The sequence below is a fragment of the Arachis ipaensis genome, chromosome B06, assembly GCF_000816755.2.
Source record: "Arachis ipaensis cultivar K30076 chromosome B06, Araip1.1, whole genome shotgun sequence".
Lineage (NCBI taxonomy): Eukaryota > Viridiplantae > Streptophyta > Magnoliopsida > Fabales > Fabaceae > Arachis > Arachis ipaensis.
In genome coordinates, this window is record NC_029790.2 from 82,558,318 (window position 1) to 82,583,602 (window position 25,285).

Here is a 25,285-nt window from a genome sequence, read left to right on the forward strand (position 1 = left end):
TTGTGTGCCTTGTTATTGGTTATTGTATATATGTGAATATTGTGAATATGTTAGCCTTTCGCTTCTTTGTTAGTTTTTGGGAGTGTAGGAGTTAGTTCCCTTTATTTGTTACTAGTTTTTGTTGTTATTTTCTCTTGCTACTATGAATTCTCACTTTGGCTATGAGTTTGGTTCTAACTATGTTGTAGGAAATGAGAGCCACAATGAGGTTGTGTATCAAGGATAGGACAATCAAAGGTGGGAGGAGCCATATGCATATGAACAATCCTCATGGCAACAACCTCCACCAATGCACTATGAACAAGAACCATTCCATGATGCATATCAATCTAATCGTTATGGTGAATCTCCTTGTGACTTTAAAGAACCACCACCATATCCTCAACATAATCCTCTACCATACTCACAAGTCCTTTTCCACCAAACACCTCCATACGACCCTAACCCATATACACCATACCAACCACCTTTCGAGCCATATGAACCACATATAGAACCACCACCATTCCAACCTCAAAACTTCCAAGAACTACCTCCTCCATACCATGACCAAGATGAGCCACCTCCAATGTACACAAATTTTCAACCACAAGATGAATTCTACTCTCCTCCACAACCCTCCATGGAAGAATATCAACGTCCATCTCTCAAGGAAACCATGAATCGACTTCAAGCAACCGTCTGTCAAAAGTTAGATGCATGGGACTCATACCACATGTCCACGGATGATTGCGGGAGAGCAACCGAAGAGGGTAGTTTGAAGGGGATTGTAGAATCTCAACTTGGGAACAATGGATTGGAGTGTGTTGAGCAACAAGAAGAACAAATGGAGAACATGGAACTACCACATCCTTACTATGATGAACCACCTTCCTATTATGAATCCTTCCTCCGAAATAATGAACCCTCTCATCCATCCCAACCTCCAATGGATGATATCCTTGGTGTTCTTCTTCAAGGGCAAGCGGAGATGAAAAAGGATGTACAAAATTTCACGGCCACCTTAGACGAGGTGCTAAGCCGGTTAGTATTCCAATGCTTGGACACTCAATGAACTCCCATGGCTATATGTGAAGAATCCAGGGAAAAGCATAGCATGAAGGAGAAATTAGATGATGAGAAATATTGCTTTGTGTTGGAACAATTGGAGGAAGCTATAATTGTTGAAGAAAAGGAAAAAGTGGTTGAAGACTTAGGAGATGTGAAACCTCCATGGGAATATAGAGTTGAAGAAAACCCCTCCAAGAAGATTGAATTTGATGCTAAGGAGGAATGTGCACAACCTCCAAGGCATATTCCATATGAAGAATTGGACGGGATAGAGCAAGAGTTGAGTTCCCTTAGTGATGAAGATCAAGCATCAAGTCTTAGTGGTAAAGAATCCTTTGAGCATGAAGAACCTTCTCCCGATGGATTTGAAGGCGTTGTGGAGGTAAATTTCTCTCACCCTCCCATTTATAATTCGAATAAGGGAAAAGGCTTCGATGAAATTGTTGAACAAAGGATTACATTTGAGAAAACTTGTGAAGAGGTGGAAGTGCTTAGAAAGAGAAGGACGGGAGTTGGATAAGCTTTGTCAAGAACCTTGGAAGCATCTTTGCCTAGATTGCCATCTACTCCTTCATTTGAGTGGGTAAAATTTATTTCTGTTAGCTTCATTATCCCACTTGAGTATGGCTTGCTTAAAATGGATGGTCAACTTAGGACACTTTGCGGGATGAAGCGTAAGAGAAAGATGTTTCGTGGTTGGCATTGCAAATCAAGGCTCATTATGGTTGATACACCAAACGTGAAATATAAAGGTTAGAATAATGCTCAACTAGATGGGTCTAGAAGGATGTTTAGTCATTTTATTGAGAATTCATTTTGCTCACTACCCGGATGGAATAATGATGATCCATTTGAAGATGGGTGTCAAAACAAAGTGTGGGATCCCGGATCGCACAAGGAAAATCAACTTTGGGAGCTCATAGTTTGTGAAGAACTCCATCAAAGATTGAAGGCATTAAATTTGAAGAATGGAGCTTATTGGAGACTCAAGCATTTGTGGACTTTCAAAGATAGCTTCAAGCACAAGCCACCTTGATGAGGAGCTCCCCATAAGTCCAACTTAAGGACAATAAACAAAAGTGCTAGGTGGGAGACACCCCACCATGGTAAAATCTTTCCTTTTTCTCTTTTGTACATATTGGTAATTAGCTTAATTTCCTATTTTGATTAGTTTGTTGAGTTTATTTGGTAGTTTGGTATGTTAAATAAGGTTTTATGGTGTTTTGGTAGCTGTTTGGAGGTTTGAAATGCTTGGTTTGGTGCAAAAACATGAAAAATTTTGAAAAACAAAGCACCAACCCACGCGTACGCATGCCTCACGCGTACGCGTGACTCAAGAATTTTCAACCATCCACGCGCACACATCACCCACGCGTACGCGTGGATGCAAAAATTTCACCTCCAAGCCAAATTCCAGAGAGTTGTGCCTGCATCGCGCTAACATTGTGCCTTTCGCGCAAGCCAACTCACGCGTACGCGTACACAACGCGTACACGTCGCTCTCAAAATAACCCATCGACGTGCACGCGTGACACGTGTATGCGTCGCTTCCATTTCACCATTTCCACGTACACGCGTGATATACGCGTACGCGTGGATGCCCTTCTTTCACACACTTCTTTTTTCTCTCCTTTCCATTTCTTTCCTTCTTCTCTGTTCTCCTCTATTCTTTCCCATCTTCAACCATCATCCAACACTACCAAACACCACCCATAACCATTTCTTTTAGGTAGTTAATTAGTTAGTTGAATTTTCCTTTAATTTTCTTCTTTTCTTTATAAGTGTTGGATTGTTAATCTTGTTTACCATTAATTGCTGCTGAGTATTAAGAAGGATGTTGTCTTAACATCATTATGTTTATAATCTTTGTTGGATTCCTTGATTGAGGTTACATTATGCTACTTGGTTTTGAGTTCTTCATGCTTAATTTTGTGAATACCAAGTGAATGCGAATTGCTTTCAAGTACTTTAAATCTTTTTGAATTGCATGTTGTAGCTAGCCACCAAGTGATTTGAATCATATTCTTTGATTAGGAAATTTCTTGCGGATGTTGTGCATTTACCTTAATGCATTCTGTTTCTTGATCATATACATCCATATGTTTTTGGCTTGAATGCTTTCATGCTTCTTTATTGCTTGTTTGGTTGTTTTAACCCGCAAGTTTAGAGCATCTTAAGCACATTAGGATGAGTGAAGTGCATGCTCCTTTTTGTGTAAATGTGACATAGCTTTTTATGCTAGTGTGTTCTAAACCGCGCGCAATTTAGAAGTCACACACCTATTTTTCATTAATGTCACACTAATTTACTTACCCCATTCTAGTTATTTACCTCATTCTAATAAGTTACGCTTCCTTGCTTTTGTATTTTCTTATCTTATGGTGTTATTTTCTGTTTTTCATGAATGATGCACCACAAGCAAAAATGGAAGCGGAAGAAAGAACACGCAGCAATCGGTTGACCTACCAGCTGAAGGTGGCAACTCGGAAAGTCACCGTACCCCCTTGCTCATCTTTGAATTCACCGAGGACGGTGCAAACTTTTAAGTGTGGGGAGGTCGTTCGACCAGTCGGTGTTCTTGGGTGACAAATTTCTAATCCCAACACTTTTGCATTTCATTTTTAGGTCTTTTAGGATTTTTAGTTTCATTTTCTTAATTTTGCATATGTATACATAATAAGCTTAGTCAAAATAATGAAATTTTTTGAGAAAATTATCTATTGGGCATTGACATCCCAATTGATTTGAGTAAAAACTTTTCATTGAACTTGCTTGAATTATATATATTGTGGAACATGCTTTGAGCTAAGAACACAAGCTTGTGAGTTTTGAGCCTAATTGTATGGTTACATCTTATGACCACTTATTTTCCTTCTTGTGTGCATTATTTTCTTCCTATGATTGTAATATTTGATTTGTTTGATTCTCTATGTCCACTATTTTGTGTAGACATGCATTTATATAATTGAGGCCATCATTTCAATTAGCTCACTTACCCAAATAGACTTACCTTTTATCTTCCATTGTTAGCTCACTTTGAGCCTATGATTAACCCACTTTGTTCTTAATTTTAGCACATTACAAGCCTTGAAGCGAAAAACAATAAATGTCCTTAATTTGGATCTTTGATTAGCTTAGGCTAGTGTGTGTGTGTCATTCAAGTGCGGAAAAACTTGGGATATTAGTTGAGTAAAAGGTGTGTGTTGTATTTCTGTTGAAAATATTGGAAATTGGGTACACACTCATGTGTTAATTAAATGTACGAAATATTTGTTGATTGTTAGAAGAAGAACAAATCTTGGAAAGCATGATTAAGGGAGAATTGAGTGAATCAACCCTAAACACTTGAGCAACTAGAGTGCAAACACCTCCGGTGAGGGTTCGATTGCTCAATTACATGTTTCCACCTAAAATCATCACTCTTCTTGCAAGTTTGTAAAAATATTTAATAACTCAATTCAATTGTGGATTAGATTTTCTATGGCTATTAGCCCTTGTGCCTATATATGTTCCCTTGGGAATTGATTTATTTTGTCCAAGTAGTTGCATTCATATATATAGTTGCATTTAGATAGGATGCATTTAGTTTGTTAAATTGAATAAATGTTGATACCCTTTGTTTCCTTCTTGATTTAGCATGAGGACATGCTATGGTTTAAGTGTGGGGAGGTTGATAAACCCCATTTTTAGGGTTTATCCTATGCTGAATTTAGGGGATTTTATCACCCTTTTCCCACATTTATCCACTAGAATAGCATGGTTTCATGATTGCCTCCTAATTTGTGCTTAAGTGTGAAAACATGCTTTTTAGGCCCTTAATTGCTAATTATGATTCACCTTTGATTCCGCTAGATGCCTTTATGTGTTTGTTAGTGAATTCAGGATGGAAAGACTAGGAAAGGATCAAAGGGATGAAGAGGAAAAGCATGCAAGTGGAGAACTCATGAAGAAAATCAAGGAATGGGAGAAATTCACTCCACGCGCACACGTAGCAGACGCGCACGCGTGAAACGATGAGGTCGCATGGCGATGCGTACACGTACATGACGCGTATGTGTGGATAGCAAATTGTCAAGCGACGCGCACGCGTGCTGTGCGCGTACGCATCGGTGCTCACACGGGACCCACTTAAAGTGAATCTGTTAGGGGCAATTTTTGGGCTTCCCAAGCCCAAATCCAACTCATCTCTGATGCTATTTAACCCAAGGACTGAAGGGGAATCACAACTTTTGAACACATTAGTTTAGTTTAGAGGGAAAGTTAGTTTCTAGAGAGAGAAGCTCTCTCTTCTCTCTAAAATTAGGGTTAGATTAGAGGTAGATTAGGATTCCTTAGATCTAGGTTAATTCATACTTTGATTTACTTTTCCTTTGTAATTCTTCTTCTTCTACATCTCCTCTCTTTAGTTTAGCATTTAATTCTTGTGATTCTCTACTTTTATGTTGATGCACTTTTGTTTCCTCTATTTTTCTTTTATTGCAATTTATGATTCATGTTCTTTTATTATTGAATTGCTTTGTTGTTGTTTAATTCCTTGCAATTAGTAGTTGTAGATTTATAATTCTTGCAATTTGATTTACTTTCCTTTTAGGCATTCCAAGTGTTTGACAAAATGCTTAGAAGTATGTTAGAGTAGAATTTTATGTTCTTGGCTTGGGAAGGTAACTTAGGAATTCTTGAGTTGCTAATGTCCAAGTGATTGATAGTTAGTAGCCATTGGCTCTAGCTCTCATTAATTCAATTAGTGAATAGCTAGGACTTATGGACTTGGATTTATATAGCTCATTTGACTTTCCTTTACTTGTTAGAGGATGATTTAATGGGATTGATCATTGCAATTATCATGTTATGGTTAGTGATAAGGATAGAAATCTGGTGCACGAAATTGCGATCATCAACAATGGCGCCAAAGGCTTGGTGCTCTCAAACGTGAATCACACTTTGTCACAACTTCGCACAACTAACCAGCAAGTGCACTGAGTCATCCAAGTAATAAACCTTACGTGAGTAATGGTCGATTCCACGGAGATTGTCGGCTTGAAGCAAGCTATGGTCACCTTGTAAATCTCAGTCAGGCGGATTCAAATGGTTATAGTGAATTGATAATAAAATATAAACTAGGATAGAGATACTTATGTAATTCATTGGTGAGAATTTCAGATAAGCGTATAGAGATGCTTTCGTTCCTCCTGAACCTTGGCTTTCCTGCTGTCTTCATCCAATCATTCATACTCCTTTCCATGGCAAGCGTTATGTAGGGCATCACCGTCGTCAATGGCTACATCCCATCCTCTCAGTGAAAATGGTCCAAAATGCGCTGTCATAGCACGGCTATTCATCTGTCGGTTCTCGATCATACTGGAATAGGATTCAGTAATCCTTTTGTGTCTGTCACTACGCCCAGCACTCGCGAGTTTGAAGCTCGTCACAGCCATCCCTTCCCAGATCCTACTCGGAATACCACAGACAAGGTTTAGACTTTCTGGATCTCAAGAATGGCCACCAATAATTCTAGCCTATACCACGAAGACTTTGATCTCATGGAATGGAAGGCTCGATTGTCAGGCGAGGCAACCATGCATCATGAACCAGAAGGCTAAGAGATATGCACTTAAGCGATTGCAAGTAGAACGGAAGTGGTTGTCAGGCACGCGTTCATAAGTGGGAATGATGATAAGTATCACGGATCATCACCTTCCTCAGGTTGAAGAACAAGTGTATATCTTAGATAAGAAATAGGCTTGAGTTGAATAGAAAAACAATAGTACTTTGCATTAATTCACGAGGAACAGCAGAGCTCCACACCTTAATCTATGGTGTGTAGAAACTCTACCGTTGAAAATACATAAGTGATAATGGTCCAGGCATGGCCAAATGGCCAGCCCCTATAAAGGTCTAAGATAGCATAAAACTGATCAAAGATAGATCCGAAGATGTAAATACAATAGTAAAAAGTCCTATTTATACTAAACTAGTTACTAGGGTTTACAGAAATGAGTAAATGATGCAGAAATCCACTTTCGGGGCCCACTTGGTGTGTGCTTGGGCTGAACATTAAGCTTTACACATGTAGAGGCTTCTCTTGGAGTTGAACGCCAGTTTGTAACCTATTTCTAGTGTTTAACTCCACTTTGCAACCTGTTTCTAGCGTTTAACTCCAGAATAGGGCATGAAGCTGGCGTTGAATGCCAGTTTGCATCATCTAAACTCGGGCAAAGTGTGGACTATTAAATATTGCTGGAAAGCCCTGGATGTCTACTTTCCAACGCAATTAAGAGCACACCATTTGGACTCCTGTAGCTCCAGAAAATCCACTTTGAGTGCAGAGAGGTCAGAATCCAATAGCATCTGCAGTCCTTCTTCAGCCTCTGAATCTGATTTTTGCTCAAGTCCCTTAATTTCAGCCAGAAAATACCTGAAATCACAGAAAAACACACAAACTCATAGTAAAGTCCAGAAATGTGATTTTTATTTAAAAACTAATAGAAATATACCAAAAACTAATCAAATCATACTGAAAACTATGTAAAAACAATGCCAAAAAGCGTATAAATTATCCGCTCATCACAACACCAAACTTAAATTGTTGCTTGTCCCCAAGCAACTGAAAATCAAATAGAATAAAAAGAAGAGAATATACTATAAATTCCAAAATATCAATGAAACTTAGCTCCAATCAGATGAGCGAGACTAGTAGCTTTTTGCCTCTTGAATAGTTTTGGCATCTCACTTTATCCATTGAGGTTCAGAATGATTCGCATCTATAGGAACTCAAAATTCAGATAGTGTTATTGATTCTCCTAGTTCAGTATGTTGATTCTTGAACACAGCTACTTTATGAGTCTTGGCCGTGGCCCTAAGCACTTTGTTTTCCAGTATTACCACCGGATACATTAATGCCACAGACACATAACTGGGTGAACCTTTTCAGATTGTGACTCAGCTTTGCTAAAGTCCCCAATTAGAGGTGCCCAGGGTTCTTAAGCACACTCTATTTTTTTCTTTGGACCTTGACTTTAACCGCTCAGTCTCAAGTTTTTACTTGACACTTTCACGCCACAAGCACATGGTTAGGAACAGCTTGGTTTAGCCACTTAGACCAGGATTTTATTCCTTTAGGTCCTCCTATCCACTGATGCTCAAAGCCTTGGATCCTTTTTATTACCTTGCCTTTTGGTTTTAAGGGCTATTGGCTTTTTGCTCTTGCCTTTTGGTTTAAAGAGCTTTTGGCTTTTTCTACTTGCTTTTTCTTTTTCTTTCTTTTTTTTTCGCCATTTTTCTTTCCTTTTTTTTTCTTTTTTTTTTCACAAGCTTTTGTATTCACTGCTTTTTCTTGCTTCAAGAATCATTTTTATGATTTTTCAGATTATCAGATAACATGTCTCCTTTTTCATCATTCTTTCAAGAGCCAACATATTTAACATTCATAAACAACAAATTCAAAAGACATATGCACTGTTCAAGCATTCATTCAGAAAACAAAAAGTATTGTCACCACATCAAAATAATTAAACTAGTTTCAAGGATGAATTCAAAATCATGTACTTCTTGTTCTTTTGTAATTAAAATATTTTTCATTTAAGAGAGGTGATGGATTCATAGGACATTCATAACTTTAAGGCATAGACACTTAAATACTAATGATCATGTAATAAGACACAAACATAAATAAACATGAAGCATAAAATCAAAAAATAGGAAAAATAAGAACAAGGAGATTAAGGAACGGGTCCACCTTAGTGAGGGTGGTGTCTTCCTCTTCTTGAAGAACCAATGGTGCTTTTGAGCTCTTCTATGTCTCTTCCTTGCCTTTGTTGCTCCTCCCTCATAGCTCTTTGATCTTCTCTAAGCTCATGGAGGATGATGGAGTGCTCTTGGTGCTCCATCCTTAGTTGTCCCATGGTACACGAAATTGTGATTCACACTTTTCACAACTCCGCACAACTAACCAGCAAGTGCACTGGGTCGTCCAAGTAATACCTTACGTGAGTAAGGGTCAATCCCACGGAGATTGTTGGCTTGAAGCAATCTATGGTTATCTTGTAAATCTTAGTCAGGAAATCAATTATAATTATCAGTATGAATTGCGAAGAATAAAAGGGCATGGATTAAATACTTGTTTTGCAGTAATGGAGAATATGTTGGAGTTTTGGAGATGCTTTGTCTTCTGAATCTCTGCTTTCTCCCTGTCTTCTTCTTCATGCACGCAAGGTTCCTTCTATGGCAAGCTGTGTGTTGGTGGATCACCGTTGTCAATTGCTACTATCCGTCCTCTCAGTAAAAAAGGTCCAGGTGTGCTATCACCGCACGGCTAATCATCTGTCGGTTCCCACTCATGCTGGAATAGGATCCATTGATCCTTTTGCGTCTGTCACTATGCCCAGCCCTTGTGAGTTTGAAGCTCGTCACAGTCATTCAATCCCTGAATCCTACTCGGAATACCACAGACAAGGTTTAGACTTTCCGGATTCTCAAGAATGCTGCCAATGGATTCTAGCTTATACCACGAAGATTCTGATTAAGGAATCCAAGAGATATTCATTCAATCGAAGGTAGAACGGAGGTGGTTGTCAGGCACACGTTCATAGGTTGAGGATGATGATGAGTGTCATGGATCATCACATCCATCATATTGAAGTGCGAATAAATGTCTTAGATAGAAACAAGCGTGTTTGAATAGAAAACAGAAATAGTTGCATTAATTCATCGAAACACAGCAGAGCTCCTCACCCCCAACAATGGAGTTCAGAGACTCATGCCGTCAAAGAGTACAAAGTTCAGATCTAAAATGTCATTATTTTCAAAATAAATCTCTAAAAGTTGTTTAAATACTAAACTAGTAACCTAGGTTTACAGAAAATGAATAAACTAAGATAATTGGTGCAGAAATCCACTTCTGGGGCCCACTTGGTGTGTGCTGGGCTGAGACTTAAGCTTCTCACGTGCCTAGGCTGTTTCTGGAGTTGAACGCCAGGTTGTAACCTGTTTCTGGCGTTCAACTCCAATTTGTAACCTGTTTCTGGCATTTGACGCCAGACTGCAACATAGAACTGGCATTGAACGCCAGTTTACGTCGTGTATCCTTGAGCAAAGTATGGACTATTATATATTTCTGGAAAGCCCTGGATGTCTACATTCCAATGCAAGTGAGAGCGTGCCATTTTGACTCCTGTAGCTCCAGAAAATTTATTTTGAGTGCAGGGAGGTCAGAATCCAACAGCATCTGTAGTCCTTTTTCAGCCTGAATCATATTTTTGCTCAGCTCCCTCAATTTCAGCCAGAAAATACCTGAAATTACAGAAAAATACTCAAACTCATAGTAAAGTCCAGAAATATGATTTTTATTTAAAAACTAATAAAAATATAATAAAAACTAACTAAATCATACTAAAAACATACTAAAAACAATGCCAAAAAGCGTATAAATTATCCGCTCATCACAACACCAAACTTAAATTGTTGATTGTCCCCAAGCAACTGAAAATCAAATAGGATAAAAAGAAGAGAATATACAATGAATTCCAAAAACATCTGTGAAGATCAGTATTAATTAGATGAGCGGGGCTATTAGCCTTTTGCTTCTGAACAGTTTTGGCATCTCACTTCATCCTTTGAAGTTCAGAATGATTGGCATCTATAGGAACTTAGAATTCAGATAGTGTTATTGACTTTCCTAGTTCAGTATGTTGATTCTTGAACACAGCAACTTTATGAGTCTTGGCCGTGGCCCTAAGCACTTTGTTTTCCAGTATTACCACCGGATACATAAATGCCACAGACACATGACTGGGTGAACCTTTTCAGATTGTGACTCAGCTTTGCTAGAGTCCCCAATTAGAGGTGTCTAGGGTTCTTAAGCACACTCTTCTTTTTGCTTTGGATCTCAACTTTAATCGCTCAGTCTCAAGTTTTCACTTGACACCTTCACGCCACAAGTACATGGTAAGGGACAGCTTAGTTTAGTCGCTGAGGCCAGAATTTTATTCCTTTAGGCCCTCCTATCCACTAATGCTCAAAGCCTTGGATCCTTTTTATTACCCTTGCCTTTTGGTTTTAAGGGCTATAGGCTTTTTCTGCTTGCTTTTTCTTTTTTTTTTTTCTTCTTTCATTTTCTCTATTTTTTTTAGCTTTTGTATTCACTGCTTTTTCTTGCTTCAAGAATCATTTTTATGATTTTTCAGATTATCAAATAACATTTCTCCTTTTTCATCATTCTTCAAGAGCCAACAATTTTAACATTCATGAATCAACAATATCAAAAATATGCACTGTTCAAGCATTCATTCAGAAAGACAGAAGTATTGCCACCACATTAAAATATTTAAACTGTTTTAAAATTTGAAATTCATGCACTTCTTTTTCTTTTTCAATTAAAAACATTTTTCATTTAAGAAAGGTGATGGATTCATATTCATAACTTTAAGGCATAGACACTTAGACACTAATGATCATGTAACAAGACACAAACATAAACATAAAGCACAGTAAATGAAAAACAGAAAAATAAGAACAAGGAGATTAAGGAATGAGTCCACCTTAGTGAGGGTGGCGTCTTCCTCTTCTTGAAGAACCAATGGTGCTCTTGAGCTCCTCTATGTCTCTTCCTTGTCTTTGTTGCTCCTCCCTCATAGCTCCTTGATCTTCTCTAGTTTCGTGGAGGATGATGGAGTGCTCTTGGTGCTCCACCCTTAGTTGTCCCATGTTGGAACTTAATTCTCCAAGGGAAGTGTTGATTTGCTCCCAATAATTTTATGGAGGGAAGTGCATCCCTTGAGGCATTAGTCGTTATGGAAAAACAAAAAAAAAAGCACTGCTTTTTCCACACCAAACTTAAATTGTTTGCTCATCCTCGAGCAAAAGAAAGAAAGTAGTAGAAGAAGAAGAAAATAGATGAGATGGAGAGGTCACTACAAGAAAAACACCCATTCAGGTACACTTAAAAAGTGTAGCCAAAAGTAAAAAATAAAAATGATGCCTTAGGCTACGGCTACGCTTTTTGGGGTGATTCCTTTTCGGCCGTTGCCTATTCTCAAAGGCTACGCTTTTCTGCACCAAGGGCTACGCTTTTGGCATTTGGAAGTAGGGTACGCTTTTCAAGTGATGCTGTCCAGGACCAAAGGCTATGCTTTTCAGCTTCCATTTTTGCCAGAATAGGCTACGCTTTTCAACACTACTGCATCACCTGTAAAGCGTAGCCACATTGTATACTATGGCTACTTTTTATAAGTGTAGCCTTAGGTCCCTCTTTTTTTTTTTGTATACTATAACTACTCTATATAAGTGTAGCCTTAGGTCCCTCATTGTTTTTTTTTTTTAATTTTCTGTATATATATATATATATATATAATATTGTAATAATTTTTTGTACAACATAATATTTAATAATATGATTATATATATAATTATGTATTTTTAATTAAATGAATTAAATATTATAAAATAAAAATAAATACACAATTATACTAAACTAAAAAATATTCTAGCAAAACACAGCAAATACATTCTAAACATTCACAAGCACTGTAATGTTACAATATATTAGTACATAAAACAATGGATCTAACTATCCAATTGAACAATCATTCAACAATAGAGTAAAAAAAATAAAACATGTCTAAACTACTACTTTCTATGTATCAATGAATATAAAGAGGATTACAAATTAAATATAAAATTAAAATAAATGAAAGAAAAGAGAATAAACAAAGACCTTAGTGCTCTGAGGACTAAGTCCCTATGAGTTGTGTGCCTGAAAATCATTTGAACGTACCCCACAAAGGAAGAGATTTTTTTTTGTTGGAGCCACTTATGTTGCCTCCTAGTGCCTTCATAAAGTGCTGAATAAATTTAGGGTGCCCTTCATAAGTGGTGGCAGAAATGAGATTACCATCTTTTGCTGCCATGGTGTCTGGTTCAACCCAATGAGTACCGGAGGCAACCAATGCCGGTTTAACAGGAGGAAAAGTGGTGCACTTGCGATCTTTAGCTACACCTGCAGCCGCTAGAATCAACTATCCAAAGAGCATTCTGGAGGTGATTCCTAATTCCTCGTGTCAAGAATTCATTCCAAACAAAAATGGTCTCATAAAGGACATGGCCTGTCTCATTATCACACATGTTTCTTTGAAGACTACACATAATGTGATATGAGGAGCTGAAAAAGAAATCCTTTGTAAGGTCGACTGTGCACAACAACTTCTTGTATCTAAAATACCAATGAGAAAAATCATATAATTAATCAAAATGTGACATTCCAGAATAACAGAAAATGAGGCAAAAATGCTGCGTTAAAATTCAATGATGGCACAAGGGAAAAATAAAAACACCTAGCACAACACAATCATGTCCTATTTCATCATTGACAAATTCCCAATCAAATAATTTCTCCTCAACAAATCTGTGCCACTGTAAAAGTAGAATAACATAATAATTTCTCCGAGAAATTTGATGAACCCTAAAAGCATAGAAGTAGAATAACATATTATGATATGTACCTAATAATTTGTTAGCATCCGGGAAAGACGTGGTGATATTAATTTGTACTTATCATATTATGTTATTATGATAAGTACTAATAATTTACCTTTTCTCAATAGGCAACTTAAGCCAAATCCCCTTCTTTCCCTGCAAATCCTCATAAGTCAGGTGTGGTTTGTGAAGAACATGAACATTCACACATGATGCTAAAGTGAAATTTTCCATGGTAACTACTTTACTAATCAGATACAGCAAACTCGACACCAAAAATCAATGAATATTTTAGTACTTGTTGGTCTATATACCTATTTTAAGACCATGAGATATGTTTACTTATGTTACAAGTTTAAGAAGAATCTCCACCCTAGGATTTGAACTCACACCCTATAAATCTAAGGGTTTTGCTAATCAAACTAAGTTGTTAGTTTAAGTCTTCAATAGTAAAAAATATTAATTAAAAACTAAAACTTTCAATTTTTAACTATATGCAATGAATTAATACCTTCCAAAAAATTTTACCATTAAAAGAAGATAAAAAAGTAAAGTATCAATTAGGAGGTGTACCTGCTAAGTCTTAATCTTGACACCATTAGTAGTATCCTTAATAATTGCCGTATCTAAAATCAGTTTCATCACTAGGCCAGTTGAATTGGCTTTTCCAAGGCTCCTAATGCTGAAAAAGTTTAGATTTTTGGGTAATAAATAAAAATTAAAAAAAGGTTAAAATGTCAATTAATTAGCTTGTTAAAGTGACATGAAGTTTTACACTAATAAAACTGTCACATGGAAATAAATTGATAACAATTTAAAATATAAGATTATAAGCAAATAAACTGAAAATCTGATGCAACTGTTAATTGAAATAGAATTGATGTGATAATCATGAGCATGGGCATATGCTCTGCGACATCGAGCCATCAGACTGGTCTCATTGCTGGTTACCTACATATTTTAGAAGCCATGTGTTAGCAATAGCCACACCAGAAGTTCTGAGACAAATAATTTTTAAGGTTAGAACAAATATTACGATTGTACTACTGTCCCTTTTGTTTTTTCCAATAAAGTATCAAGGAACATACTAAAACAATACTAAAATCAAAAGAGAACAAGGAAAAATCCAAAATAAATACAGACAAAGATAAACGGGTGTAACGACCTAACTTCCAATACGTCATGATCGTACCAAAAGTAAGGCGTTACTGACCTGTTTTCCTTATTAACTATTTACTATTAAGCCTTTAGTTCGATATCGCGATTCAATTTTAGTAAAAATACCAGAAATTTTTGTTTTTATTAATTAAAATCTAATAGCAAACATCACCAAGTAATAATAATCACATAATTATTAATAATAGTAATATTATATAAAAGAATTTAAATAAAATTCAGGTACAAATCCTATCCCTCTACATAAAATAAAAACTTTAAGCAGTAAGGGCGAGGGAACTCTATGAAAGAATCTCAAGTCATAAACTTAACTCGTAAATAAATTCTAGAATCGCCCGCAGCTTCAAACTGAATCTTCGTACCTGTGTCACTGAAAGGGTGGAAGATTTTGGGGTGAGAACAAACCATACGTTCTCAGTAGGGAATGGGAATGCCGTAAAAGTAATGATTTACATGCAAATAATTAACTCAAGTTTCCAATGCAGTTTTCTTTACCAAACCTTTTCAAAAAATTTTTAAGACTTACTTGAAACCGTTTAAATCCTTTTCTTTAAATCATATTACTTAAATAAAGTCTCAACCGCATTAGCAATTCTTCAGCTACAAATAGCATTCCACAACCATCACAATAACTAAGTAAATCAGCAACATAAATAATATACTCAAACCTCACTTCACAAATACCATTCCTCAATACTTCACTAAGTTCAAAGCATCAACAAAAATATCTAATCAAACACACAAGCAAGTCACCAAGACAAACAGCACAATCACAAAGAAACAAGACAAGCAACACGATCAAATGCATATGCACAAACAATATGATGCATGTTTGTCCTAAGCAGGCCATGAGCTCACGTGTCGGTTTACACCCTGTAGCCCGACATTACCTAGGAACAAGTCCCAGATATGGTTTCCCTTTGTTTCCTTAGTGCATATGTGTCGGTGGTAAGAATACCACTCCTTCGTGACTACCGGCAGTCGGCGCAAAGCCCGACCCCATAATATACGCACAAGGGGAAACAGTGATCCTCAGTTCGTGGGCATCCCCGAGATCATTTCACAAACAAAACAGAGATCTTCAGTTCGTGGGTTATTCCCCGAGATCAATACACAATAACATAGCGATCTTCAGTTCGTGGGTTATACCCGAGATCAACATACAACAATTCATGGGTTATTCCCGTAATCAATGATTATCAGTCCGTGGGTTTTCCCCCGCATATAAAACAAATAACAATCTATAGGTTTTCCCGAGATCAATGATCATTCAGTTCGTGGGTACTTCCCGATTTTAACCAATTATCAATTCGTGGGCTTTTCCCCGTAGTTAAACAACTAACAGTTCGTGGGGTTTTTTCGCCTTTTATCACTTTTCATTATCCTTTCTAAAACGCAACAATCCACATATCAATTCGTCATTGTCTTTTTCCCTTTGAGTTCTTAATATTTTTCTTTAAACCTTTCTTAACTTTCTCAGGCATTTATCCATAAAAATCTTAACCATCAAGCCAGTCATAATCTCTACTTTAGCAATCTTGACTCAAGCCAACTTTAAAACTATTTTTCAGTTTAGTCCTCAATCAAAAGACTCAAGAAAATCATTTATTTTAATTTCATTAAACCTTTCAAAACATAACCTCTCATTAGAAGTAATCAAATAAAACTTAAATAATCATTTTTCAAATCCAAATCTTCTAAAATAACTTTTCAAATAAAACCTCAAATTTTATAAAATTTCGGCAGCACCTTCCCTAAAACTCGGACTTAGCCACCCTTACGGGTTCCCTCTTTCTCAACAAGTCTCATCAAACCTTTCTCAACAATTGCCACAATAATATATTCTCAAAAATATTTGATAATAGTATAGAAAATCTATTTCTCAAATTCCATATCCAAGTAATCACCAAAACAACATCGGCAGTCTAATTTCAGTTTTATTTTAAAAATATCAAACGAATTCGGAATTATGCAAACCTTATATCTACGCGTCCGTCTCGGATTAAGTTTCCTATTAAACTAAAAATCACAGTTTTTCGCTGGCTCTAGCTTCGGGAATATAAGCAAAACCGTGACTGCTCTATAGTGCCTTAAAACCAGAAGACAGCAGCAGCGTACAACATTCGAAATTTCATATAAAATCAAAATTAAATCCAACAACCTTCAAAATTAATGTGGTTAAACATAACTTATCCAAATTTCTTTCTCAATTGATTCCAGGGTCATACCATTTTTAATGAAGGAGTTACGTAGCTTGGAAGTTAGGTAATTTTCTGCTGAAGTCTGTTTTACAAATCATTGAACATAACCTCTTCCAAGTCCCCTAACTCACTTATTAAAACATGGAATACCCTAAAATTTAAATCATATATACCAAACATACTCAAATTTCACCTCCAATTAGTTGCATCTCAATATCATTCCAAAATTAAAAATTATAAAGGCTCAAAGTTACTGACTTAGAAAACAAAACCTGATCTTTACTGCATAATACATCTTACTTTAAAAATTCATATCTTTAAAACCAAAATTCTAACAATTCTAAATTTTTATGAAATTAAAGTACTAGGACCAGGGTTTCATTTAAAATTGGTTCCATTTCAAAATTCAAACTGGAGAATTTTAACAGAGGAAACAAGTTGCTGCTGTCTTAAGCGTCCTGCAGAAAACCAGATTTGGCATTCCTAATTCAAAAATTTACCATAAATCATAAACTTAATGAAAAAGCCTCAAATTCACCAGTCCAGCTTCCTATATCCCAAAGCTTAATCCAAATTTGGTCCCACGCAATTCCGATCATCACAGAATTAGTTATAGATTTTCAAAGTCTTCGGCTTCATTTAAAAGTAATGCAGAAAATCAAGTTTTACATTTTAACTTTGAAAAATCTTAACTAGTTCTATAGTTAATTCAAACTTCCCAAAATTGAATTCCAACAACAACTTTAATTACAATTTACTCAGCCTTTACTCTCATATCATTTCGATTATCGTTGTGAATAACTAATTCACTCCCAAAGTCATCTTTTAATCTCAAAAATCAGATTTTCAGCAACTAGTTCAACATTTTAAGATTCAATCTTCCAATTATTCCTTAAGCCCAACTTCAATTAATCGCTAACTAAACCCATTACAATAAACCAACTCAACAGCAATAGTTTCAATTTGACCCATCAAAAACCGAAATCACAATAATCTCTCATCAAACAATTTATAATTCAATCTCACAAAATCAACAAATTCAACCAACGTACCAATAAAAAATCTCAATCATTCCAATCATAATTTCAGCCACACAACTCAACTAATTTAGTATAATCGCATAGAGTCAGAACTTTTCAACAATTCCATCCATATCAGAGAAAATAATATCAATTACAACTTCAAACACTTACAACAAAGCCCAAAGACATTCACAGCCTTAACCTGAATTCAATAATCCAATTGAAGCACTAACACATCATCAAACTTACTCCAAATTTCACAACCTCAACCATCATCACAATAACCCCAAACCAAACACAAATCTAACTCAGTTCATCAATTATCATTACGAAAAGTTTTCACTAGTTAACTCGTCAAATTTCAATTTAACAAGTATTATCAAATGAATCACCATTCATAGCCACATTTAATTCCAGTCACAGCTCAAAATATTCACAACAACTAACAAATTTCAAATGCATTTCAGGTCATTCATGACAATTAAGAAATTCTAAACCATTGTTAACCATTTGCACTTATTCAAATAACTTAGTGGGCATTCTAAATTAAAAACGTTAAATCCCCTACCTCAAAGTCAAAACTCGCGGAAATCACTAAACCCAGCAGCTCCATTGGCAGTTCTAACATCCATTCTGCTCTCTTAGCAGCTACCATGATGATTCTGGGCAGCTCCATTGATGGTGAAAGGTCTCAGCATCAGCCAAACAGCGACGATAACGATTCAGAGTGGAGCCAGAGCAGGGCCAGACCAACAATAACAGTTCCAGTAGCGGCGGTGGTGTCACGTCTCTTCCTCTCCCCTCTGTCCAACGGCGACATTTGTGGCTCCACCAGTAGGGACGGCGGCAATCAAGGTTTCCGATGGTAGTGGCGTCGCAGCTCAAAATAGAAGCCAAACAGAGCGACAGTAAGAATGGTGGCCATGGGTGACAGCGATGCAGGTTCCATCTCCACGACTGTGAAGCGTGACAGCGGTGTCTTCCGTCACTCAACGATGCTCTCTCTCTGTCGGCCTCCCTCCATGCATGAGCTTCTTCCTTGGCGGACCAGAGCAGTAGAAACAAAGGAGCTACATCGTGCTTCTCTCTCGCGAGCTGGCAAGGACGACAGTGACACGGGCTTCGGTGACGGCTCCATCTTCAACAGCGGCGGCGACTGGCGCGACGATGGCTCCGATGACGAGTTCGAAGACAACGGCAAGAGGGTGTGCTTGGCGGATTAGAGACTTGAAATCGACGGCGCACAATGAGAGGAAGCTCAACGGGTCGGCGGCGGTGGCATCCCTCCTCGCCGGCGACTCCCTTCTTCCTCTCCTCTTCTTCTTCTTCCTCGCGGTGCTCAGCCTTTCTCTTCTCTCTCTGTGTTTTTTTTTTCGTAGGTTCCGTGTGTGTGTTGTGTCACGTTGAAGGTGATGAAAGGGGGGTGTGGGCTGCGTTCAAAGGCTGGGGAAAGGGGAAAAATTAGGGTTAGATTTCTCAATTTGGAAATTAGGATTTCTGAGTTTGATTTAGGAATTTATGAATTAGGGATTTTATAAAGTAATACGGATAGATATGAATAGATATTTTGATAAAATTGAATAGTAGAGTAATTTTAGAATCAAATATACTCTATTAAAAATATTTAGGAATATTATTTATCAACATATTGTTAAGTTCAATCAATTATTTTTAATTTAAATTATAAAATGCACATGTTAATTATATTTCTATAAAATATAGTTTAAACTCAATATTAATTATTCAAATTAAATAATATAACTTCTCATTAATTTTCTATCTCTAAAACATTAATTTCAATTTATAAAATAACTAATTATAATAAAAATTGTACACAAATATTAATTGACTTAAACTTAAAGTATTTATAAATATCAATCTAATCATTTCTAATAAAATAATTTCTGAGAATTTAAATTAATAACATAATTCATTTAAAATAGAATTTATTTAAATTAAATTATACAATTCTTCTTATTTTTTAATTATCAAAATTATAATTTCAATTATACCAAATATCCAATAAAGATTATATAAAAATTCTCATTAATATAAACTCCAATTATCATGAAACTCCATTTAATTATCTTTAGCAAATTAATTTTCTTAAAATAAATCACAAATAATTAATTATTTGATTTTCAAAAACTAGGGTTGTTACAACGGGCAATAGACAAAGATAAATAGATGCACAAATCCAGGCACAAATTCAAAAGTGCAAAAAAAAAAAGGAATTCTAGCAAACAAAAGTGCACAAAACTAGAATTACAACAACCAGAATTGCACAAATAATTTTCAGCCATAACAATATAACTTCAAGTCTTAAAGTGTCAATAAAGCCAACAACATATGATTTTCAGCCATAACAATTAACTTAACCATATGCAAATATAAGAGGTATAACATATTATACATATACCTAATATATTATACAAATAAAAAAAGGAGGCAAAAGAAATTCTAATATATTATCATTTATTTTAAATAGGAATCCTAAAGTGTAATTTGGTTTTGATTTTGCAACTGCGTTCTAAGAATTTAATTTTATATGATTTTTTAAAAATCGACTACTGATTTAGTACACTTCAGAAAAACAGCAAGCAGTAACCAATTTAGAAAAATCATATAAAATCTATCTTTGGTTGGATTCTCCTAATGTTTAGTGTGGTTGAACCAGACTTACCCATCTTTCACCCAGTTCAAGTCCCAGAGTATTTTCACTTCTCTAGAAAAAGTTATGTCTCTCGAAATATGGTTTTGTTTTAAGAAAAGAGTGCTGTCGCAGCAGTGAATAGCCCTGCATCCAGAAGACACAACTTTCTCTATAAAATTCGAATTATCCTGAAATTTGGACATACAATACTAGACATCTTAATATTTCATTCCTCTTTGGTTTCACCTCCAAAGAGTTTCAGAGTATTGAGATATGTGGTTTTGAAGTTGCTGTTCCAAAATTCATACAGCATTGTTTCTGCAGAAAATGACCATTTTCTAAAAATCATATCTCCCAAACCACACATCGAAAAATTCTGAAATTTTAGGAGAATAATCTAGACATCTTATGGTTTCATAGAAAATAATTTCACTCATTTTGAGTGGCTAGATTGCTCCCAGTTTTGTTCACAATTTTCTGCCCGAAACTGCATAATTCTACAACATGTAACCTCGGGTTTTGAGAGGTCAAAAATTGATTCCTAGCTTTTCACTCACTCTAACCTTGCATTCTAATTTCTTTTACCTATTGTAACTTGTTGGAAAGATTAAATCAGCTCCAAGTTCTTAGTATTAATAAATCACCATTTTTTGTCACTTTTCACATTTAAGCATACTCATATGAAATCAACAATTTCTGCAATACTCAACATAGCAATCCAGCCACAAATCACTCAAACAATTCACATATATTATCGTCAATTTACTGCATCATATATAATAAATAGACCAGCATCATCTCAAATAATCATTAGCATGTATCATCAATTAATTCAATCATGAGACTTGGCTTTTATCCTTTCAACAAATTCTGCACTCTAACAAAAAGAAATTTCAGCATCATCATCATTCAATAAATCAAACACAACATCTTTCAATTAGTCACAACCTCAATTCTATTACCTCGTTCCGTGGCTTCTCAGCAGTATCACTATCATCCCTCCCTCTAAACCAATTTGAAGCACCAAAGCAATTCCCAAAGCTGGACAAGATATTTCCAAACTTTAGAAATAAATCATGTAATCCCGCATTATCTATGGATTCAGCTAAGTTCTGCCGCAGTATAAGAAAAATAAAAGAATTCACTTTAGAAATGATATTGATCCTGGCATATGATTAAGTATGGTGTATCAAAGCTGCAAACAAATAGACATATACCTTAACAAAAACATTCCCTCTGCCACTTTTTCTCACATCAGGATCGCAACGAGACCACATGACCCTTATCACTTTTCCATGTAGTAAAGAATGATTCTTCAACTCAATTGCACGACTTGCTATTCATGAAAATCAAAGACAACGAATTAAATTAACAGTAATTAGACTACATTAATTAATAAGATAACACTCTTAATATGCTATGATTTTATTTTTTCAATCCTTTTCAGTTAGTGAAAACTTAGAATTTTCACCCTACATATGAAAATCAAGAATAGTAGTAACACAACTTGGTTAGAAGAAATAACTAGAAAAAACAATTGAACATTGTAAAACCTATCTTGTAAGTTCCAAGCTGATACGGTTTAATCAAACTCAATCACGTGTATGAATATCCTTTACAATTTATAATTTCTAGTTTATTAAAAACCGATACACAACCCCAGCTTGATAGAAGCCTGAAGGTTATATCAACATATCCCCAAACTAATAAAATAAGAAGAAATCAAATAAAATCATCGACAATGTGAGAAAATCTCATATCGCAAGTTCTTTGTCCTTCTCCTACAGTATAAACTTTGTTCACATCTCAATCATATAACTCTAATTTTCAAAACAAAACCGACTCAGATTTTTCTCAAGATGCTGTGCTTCAATAATAATACTGAAAAAAAAAGGACACACAAAGACCCAAGAAATTCAAGTTCACCCTTCAACTCAACGCAGAAAAAGCAAAAAGAATAGCAATCCAATGCAGCAGCCAGCAGGGGAAAGAATGTTAATGCTACCAGATAAAGATCCTTCATTCTTTGGAAAATCAAGTTCTTCCTCAACGAGAAAATGAAAAGGACAAAAAAAGAAAACAGAGAAGGAAGAAGACCGACAAACACAAGATCCATTCAGCTTGCGCTAGTTGAGTCAGACAGCACACCAGAAATTAAAGCAGAGTATTGACAGTTAAAAAATTAGCTGCATAAGTGTCATAATATTACCATATGAAAGTGTCCATCTAAATTCTACAATATATATTCTCCCATTTCAGCAGAAATTGTAACACTCAATTGACTGCAATAATCACTGCATATGTCTCAAATCAAGCTTGGGTTCCCAAAATACATCTTAAAATTCACAGGTACTTCAAGTTATTGATTCAATCAAGAAAGCAATTTAAAAGCATAAGAATAATCCTCTCTTGAGAATACTCTGCTCTCTTTAAAAAAGTGAACTTTAAACAAGAAAAAATCAACAAGAACAATAACAAAAAAAAAAAGAATAATAATTCAGTTGACACATGGTAAAATTTACATTGGTGATTTTAGTTTGATATGGTAGTCCACAGATAAATAACGCATAATACAGAAGCTAAAACCCCCAATTAAAACCCTAAAACAAAAATCCAAAACCTCCCAAATTTCACAGAACCATCATCATCATCGGGCGCTTACCTCGCTTGTAAGGGATCGATGCTTTGCCTCATTGGAAACCTTGATGCTTCACAATAGAGCAGAGAAGAGGTCGCTAGAGAGCACACAGTTTCTTTGACACTGCACAGAGAGGGCGAGTGAGAGAGAGCGAGAAGAAAAGAACGAGGCACAGAATGCTTACTTGGTGAGCGCAGTGATGAATGGCAACAGTGAAGAAGAGATGAGCGACCACGAATCGAAGGTGAAAACCCTTGAAGAAGAGATGAGCAGCAGCGACGAATCGAAGGAGAAGGCGCGCGAGTTTGTGCAGGTAGCGTGAATTGGTGATGAATCAAAGAAAAAATATTCATTAAGCTCAGTATATAGCGTAGAGATGAGGGTTACTCGATTGAATTGAAAGGGGAAGGACGATGAGAAGCACAGAGATGACGATGGTGAGGGCGGCGCAGCGACGAGGAAGAGGGTGAATAGGAGCGACGGTGAGTGGTGAGTGAGAGGGTTTCTGTAGCGAGAGGGTTTCTTCACGATGGTAAGGTTTGAAGGGTTTCTTCGATGGTGACAGGGTTTCTGAAAGGGGTTGAGATGAAGGCTAAGTGTGAGTTTTGGAGGGACAAAAATTTCACTAAGTGTGAGTTTTGCTTTCGGGAAACTGAGGAAGAAAATTTATCAAGTGTCCAGTTTTTTGCTCTAGATACATTAGGCATCACTTTTAAAGTGCACCGAAAACTTAACAAATAGGCTACATTCTAAAAGCGCTCCCTTAGATATAAAAAGTGGACCTATAAATATCAACATTCAGCTACACTTTATAAGTGATTTCTATAATACCTAAGGCTACACTTTTTAAATGATGCCAAAATTGTGTTTCTTTTTCTCTTATAAAAAGGCATCATTGAGAAAAGCGTAGCCTATTCATAGAATAGCCTACCCTTTTCAAATGTAGCTTAAAAAAAGTGTGGTTGAATGGGTATTTTTCTTGTAGTGGGTGTGAGTAGTTTGAATTTGAGTGGGTGGGTGTAGGTAGGTTGTATGATGGTTTTGGAGGAGTAATGGAGGTGATTGGTGGAGGTTAATTTGGGGAAGAGTGTTATGGAAAGGTGTAATAAGGAGAGAAGAAGAGGTGGAGATCCTGTGGGGTCCACAGATCTAGTGGGGTTAAGGACTTAACATCCCTGCTCCAATTAGGCGTGTAAAACGCCCTTGCTGTGCAATCCCGGCGTTTAACGCCAGACTGCTGCCTGTTTCTGGCGTTAAATGCCCAAATGTAGCTTGTTTCTGGCGTTTAACGCCAGGTAGATGCTTGCTTCTGGCGTTAAACGCCAGCTTGGTGCCTGTTTCTGGCGTTAAACGCCAGACAGATTCTTGTTTCTGGCGTTTAAACGCAGACTGTTCCTCATCCAGGGTGTGCTATTTTTAATGCTGTTTTTCATTCTGTTTTTTATTTTTCAGTTGTTTTTGTGACTTCACATGATCATCAACCTAAGGAAAACATAAAATAGCAATAGAAAATAAAGAGATATAGTTAAATAACATTGGGTTGCCTCCCAATAAGCGCTTCTTTATTGTCTTTAGCTGGACCTTGTTGAGCTTTTAATCAAGCCTCAGCCTTGAGCACTCTTGCTCAACATTGCCTTCATGATAATGCTTGATTCTCTGTCCATTAATAATGAACTTCTTATCAGAATCAATGTCTTGAAGCTCCACATAGCCATATGGTGACACACTTGTAATCACAAATGGTCCCCTCCATCGGGATTTCAGTTTCCCGGGGAATAGCCTGAGCCTAGAGTTAAACAACAGAACTTTCTGTCCTGGTTCAAAGACTGTAGGTGACAACTTTCTGTCATGCCACCTTTTTGCTTTCTCCTTGTAAAGTTTAGCATTTTCGAAAGTAGTGAGTCTGAATTCCTTTAGCTCATTTAGCTGGAGTAATCTTTTTTCTCCAGCTAATCTGGCAACAAAGTTTAGGAATCTGGTTGCCCAGTAGGCCTTATGCTCCAGTTCCACGGGCAGATGACAGGCCTTACCATACACAAGCTGGTATGGAGAGGTCCTTATAGGAGTCTTGAATGCT

At 36.4% G+C, this 25,285-nt stretch overlaps 2 protein-coding genes and 1 long non-coding RNA gene across 4 annotated transcripts; all 3 read right to left on the reverse strand.

The window, feature by feature from the left end:
- On the reverse strand, window positions 12,605–14,082 carry LOC107648830 (phosphoinositide phosphatase SAC3-like). Of its 2 annotated transcripts, none has more exons than XR_002348901.1 (2): window positions 13,377–14,082; window positions 12,605–13,255 (listed from the first exon to the last, which is right to left on the reverse strand). XR_002348901.1 is itself a non-coding variant. In XM_016352645.2 (2 exons), exons 1-2 carry the CDS (start codon window positions 13,750–13,752, stop codon window positions 13,033–13,035), a joined length of 342 nt encoding a protein of 113 aa, XP_016208131.1. In that variant the 5' UTR covers window positions 13,753–14,082; the 3' UTR covers window positions 12,605–13,032. The 2 variants fall into 2 exon arrangements, 1 of the variants encoding a protein (XP_016208131.1); XM_016352645.2 differs by having other exon boundaries at window positions 13,634–14,082.
- On the reverse strand, window positions 21,403–22,955 carry LOC110263767 (polyadenylate-binding protein, cytoplasmic and nuclear-like). The gene is made up of 4 exons (XM_021105544.1): window positions 22,497–22,955; window positions 21,788–21,906; window positions 21,533–21,682; window positions 21,403–21,447 (listed from the first exon to the last, which is right to left on the reverse strand). Exons 1-4 carry the CDS (start codon window positions 22,684–22,686, stop codon window positions 21,403–21,405), a joined length of 504 nt encoding a protein of 167 aa, XP_020961203.1. The 5' UTR covers window positions 22,687–22,955.
- On the reverse strand, window positions 23,248–23,585 carry LOC107648831. The gene is made up of 2 exons (XR_002349754.1): window positions 23,393–23,585; window positions 23,248–23,331 (listed from the first exon to the last, which is right to left on the reverse strand). It is a non-coding gene; the product is annotated as an uncharacterized LOC107648831 (long non-coding RNA).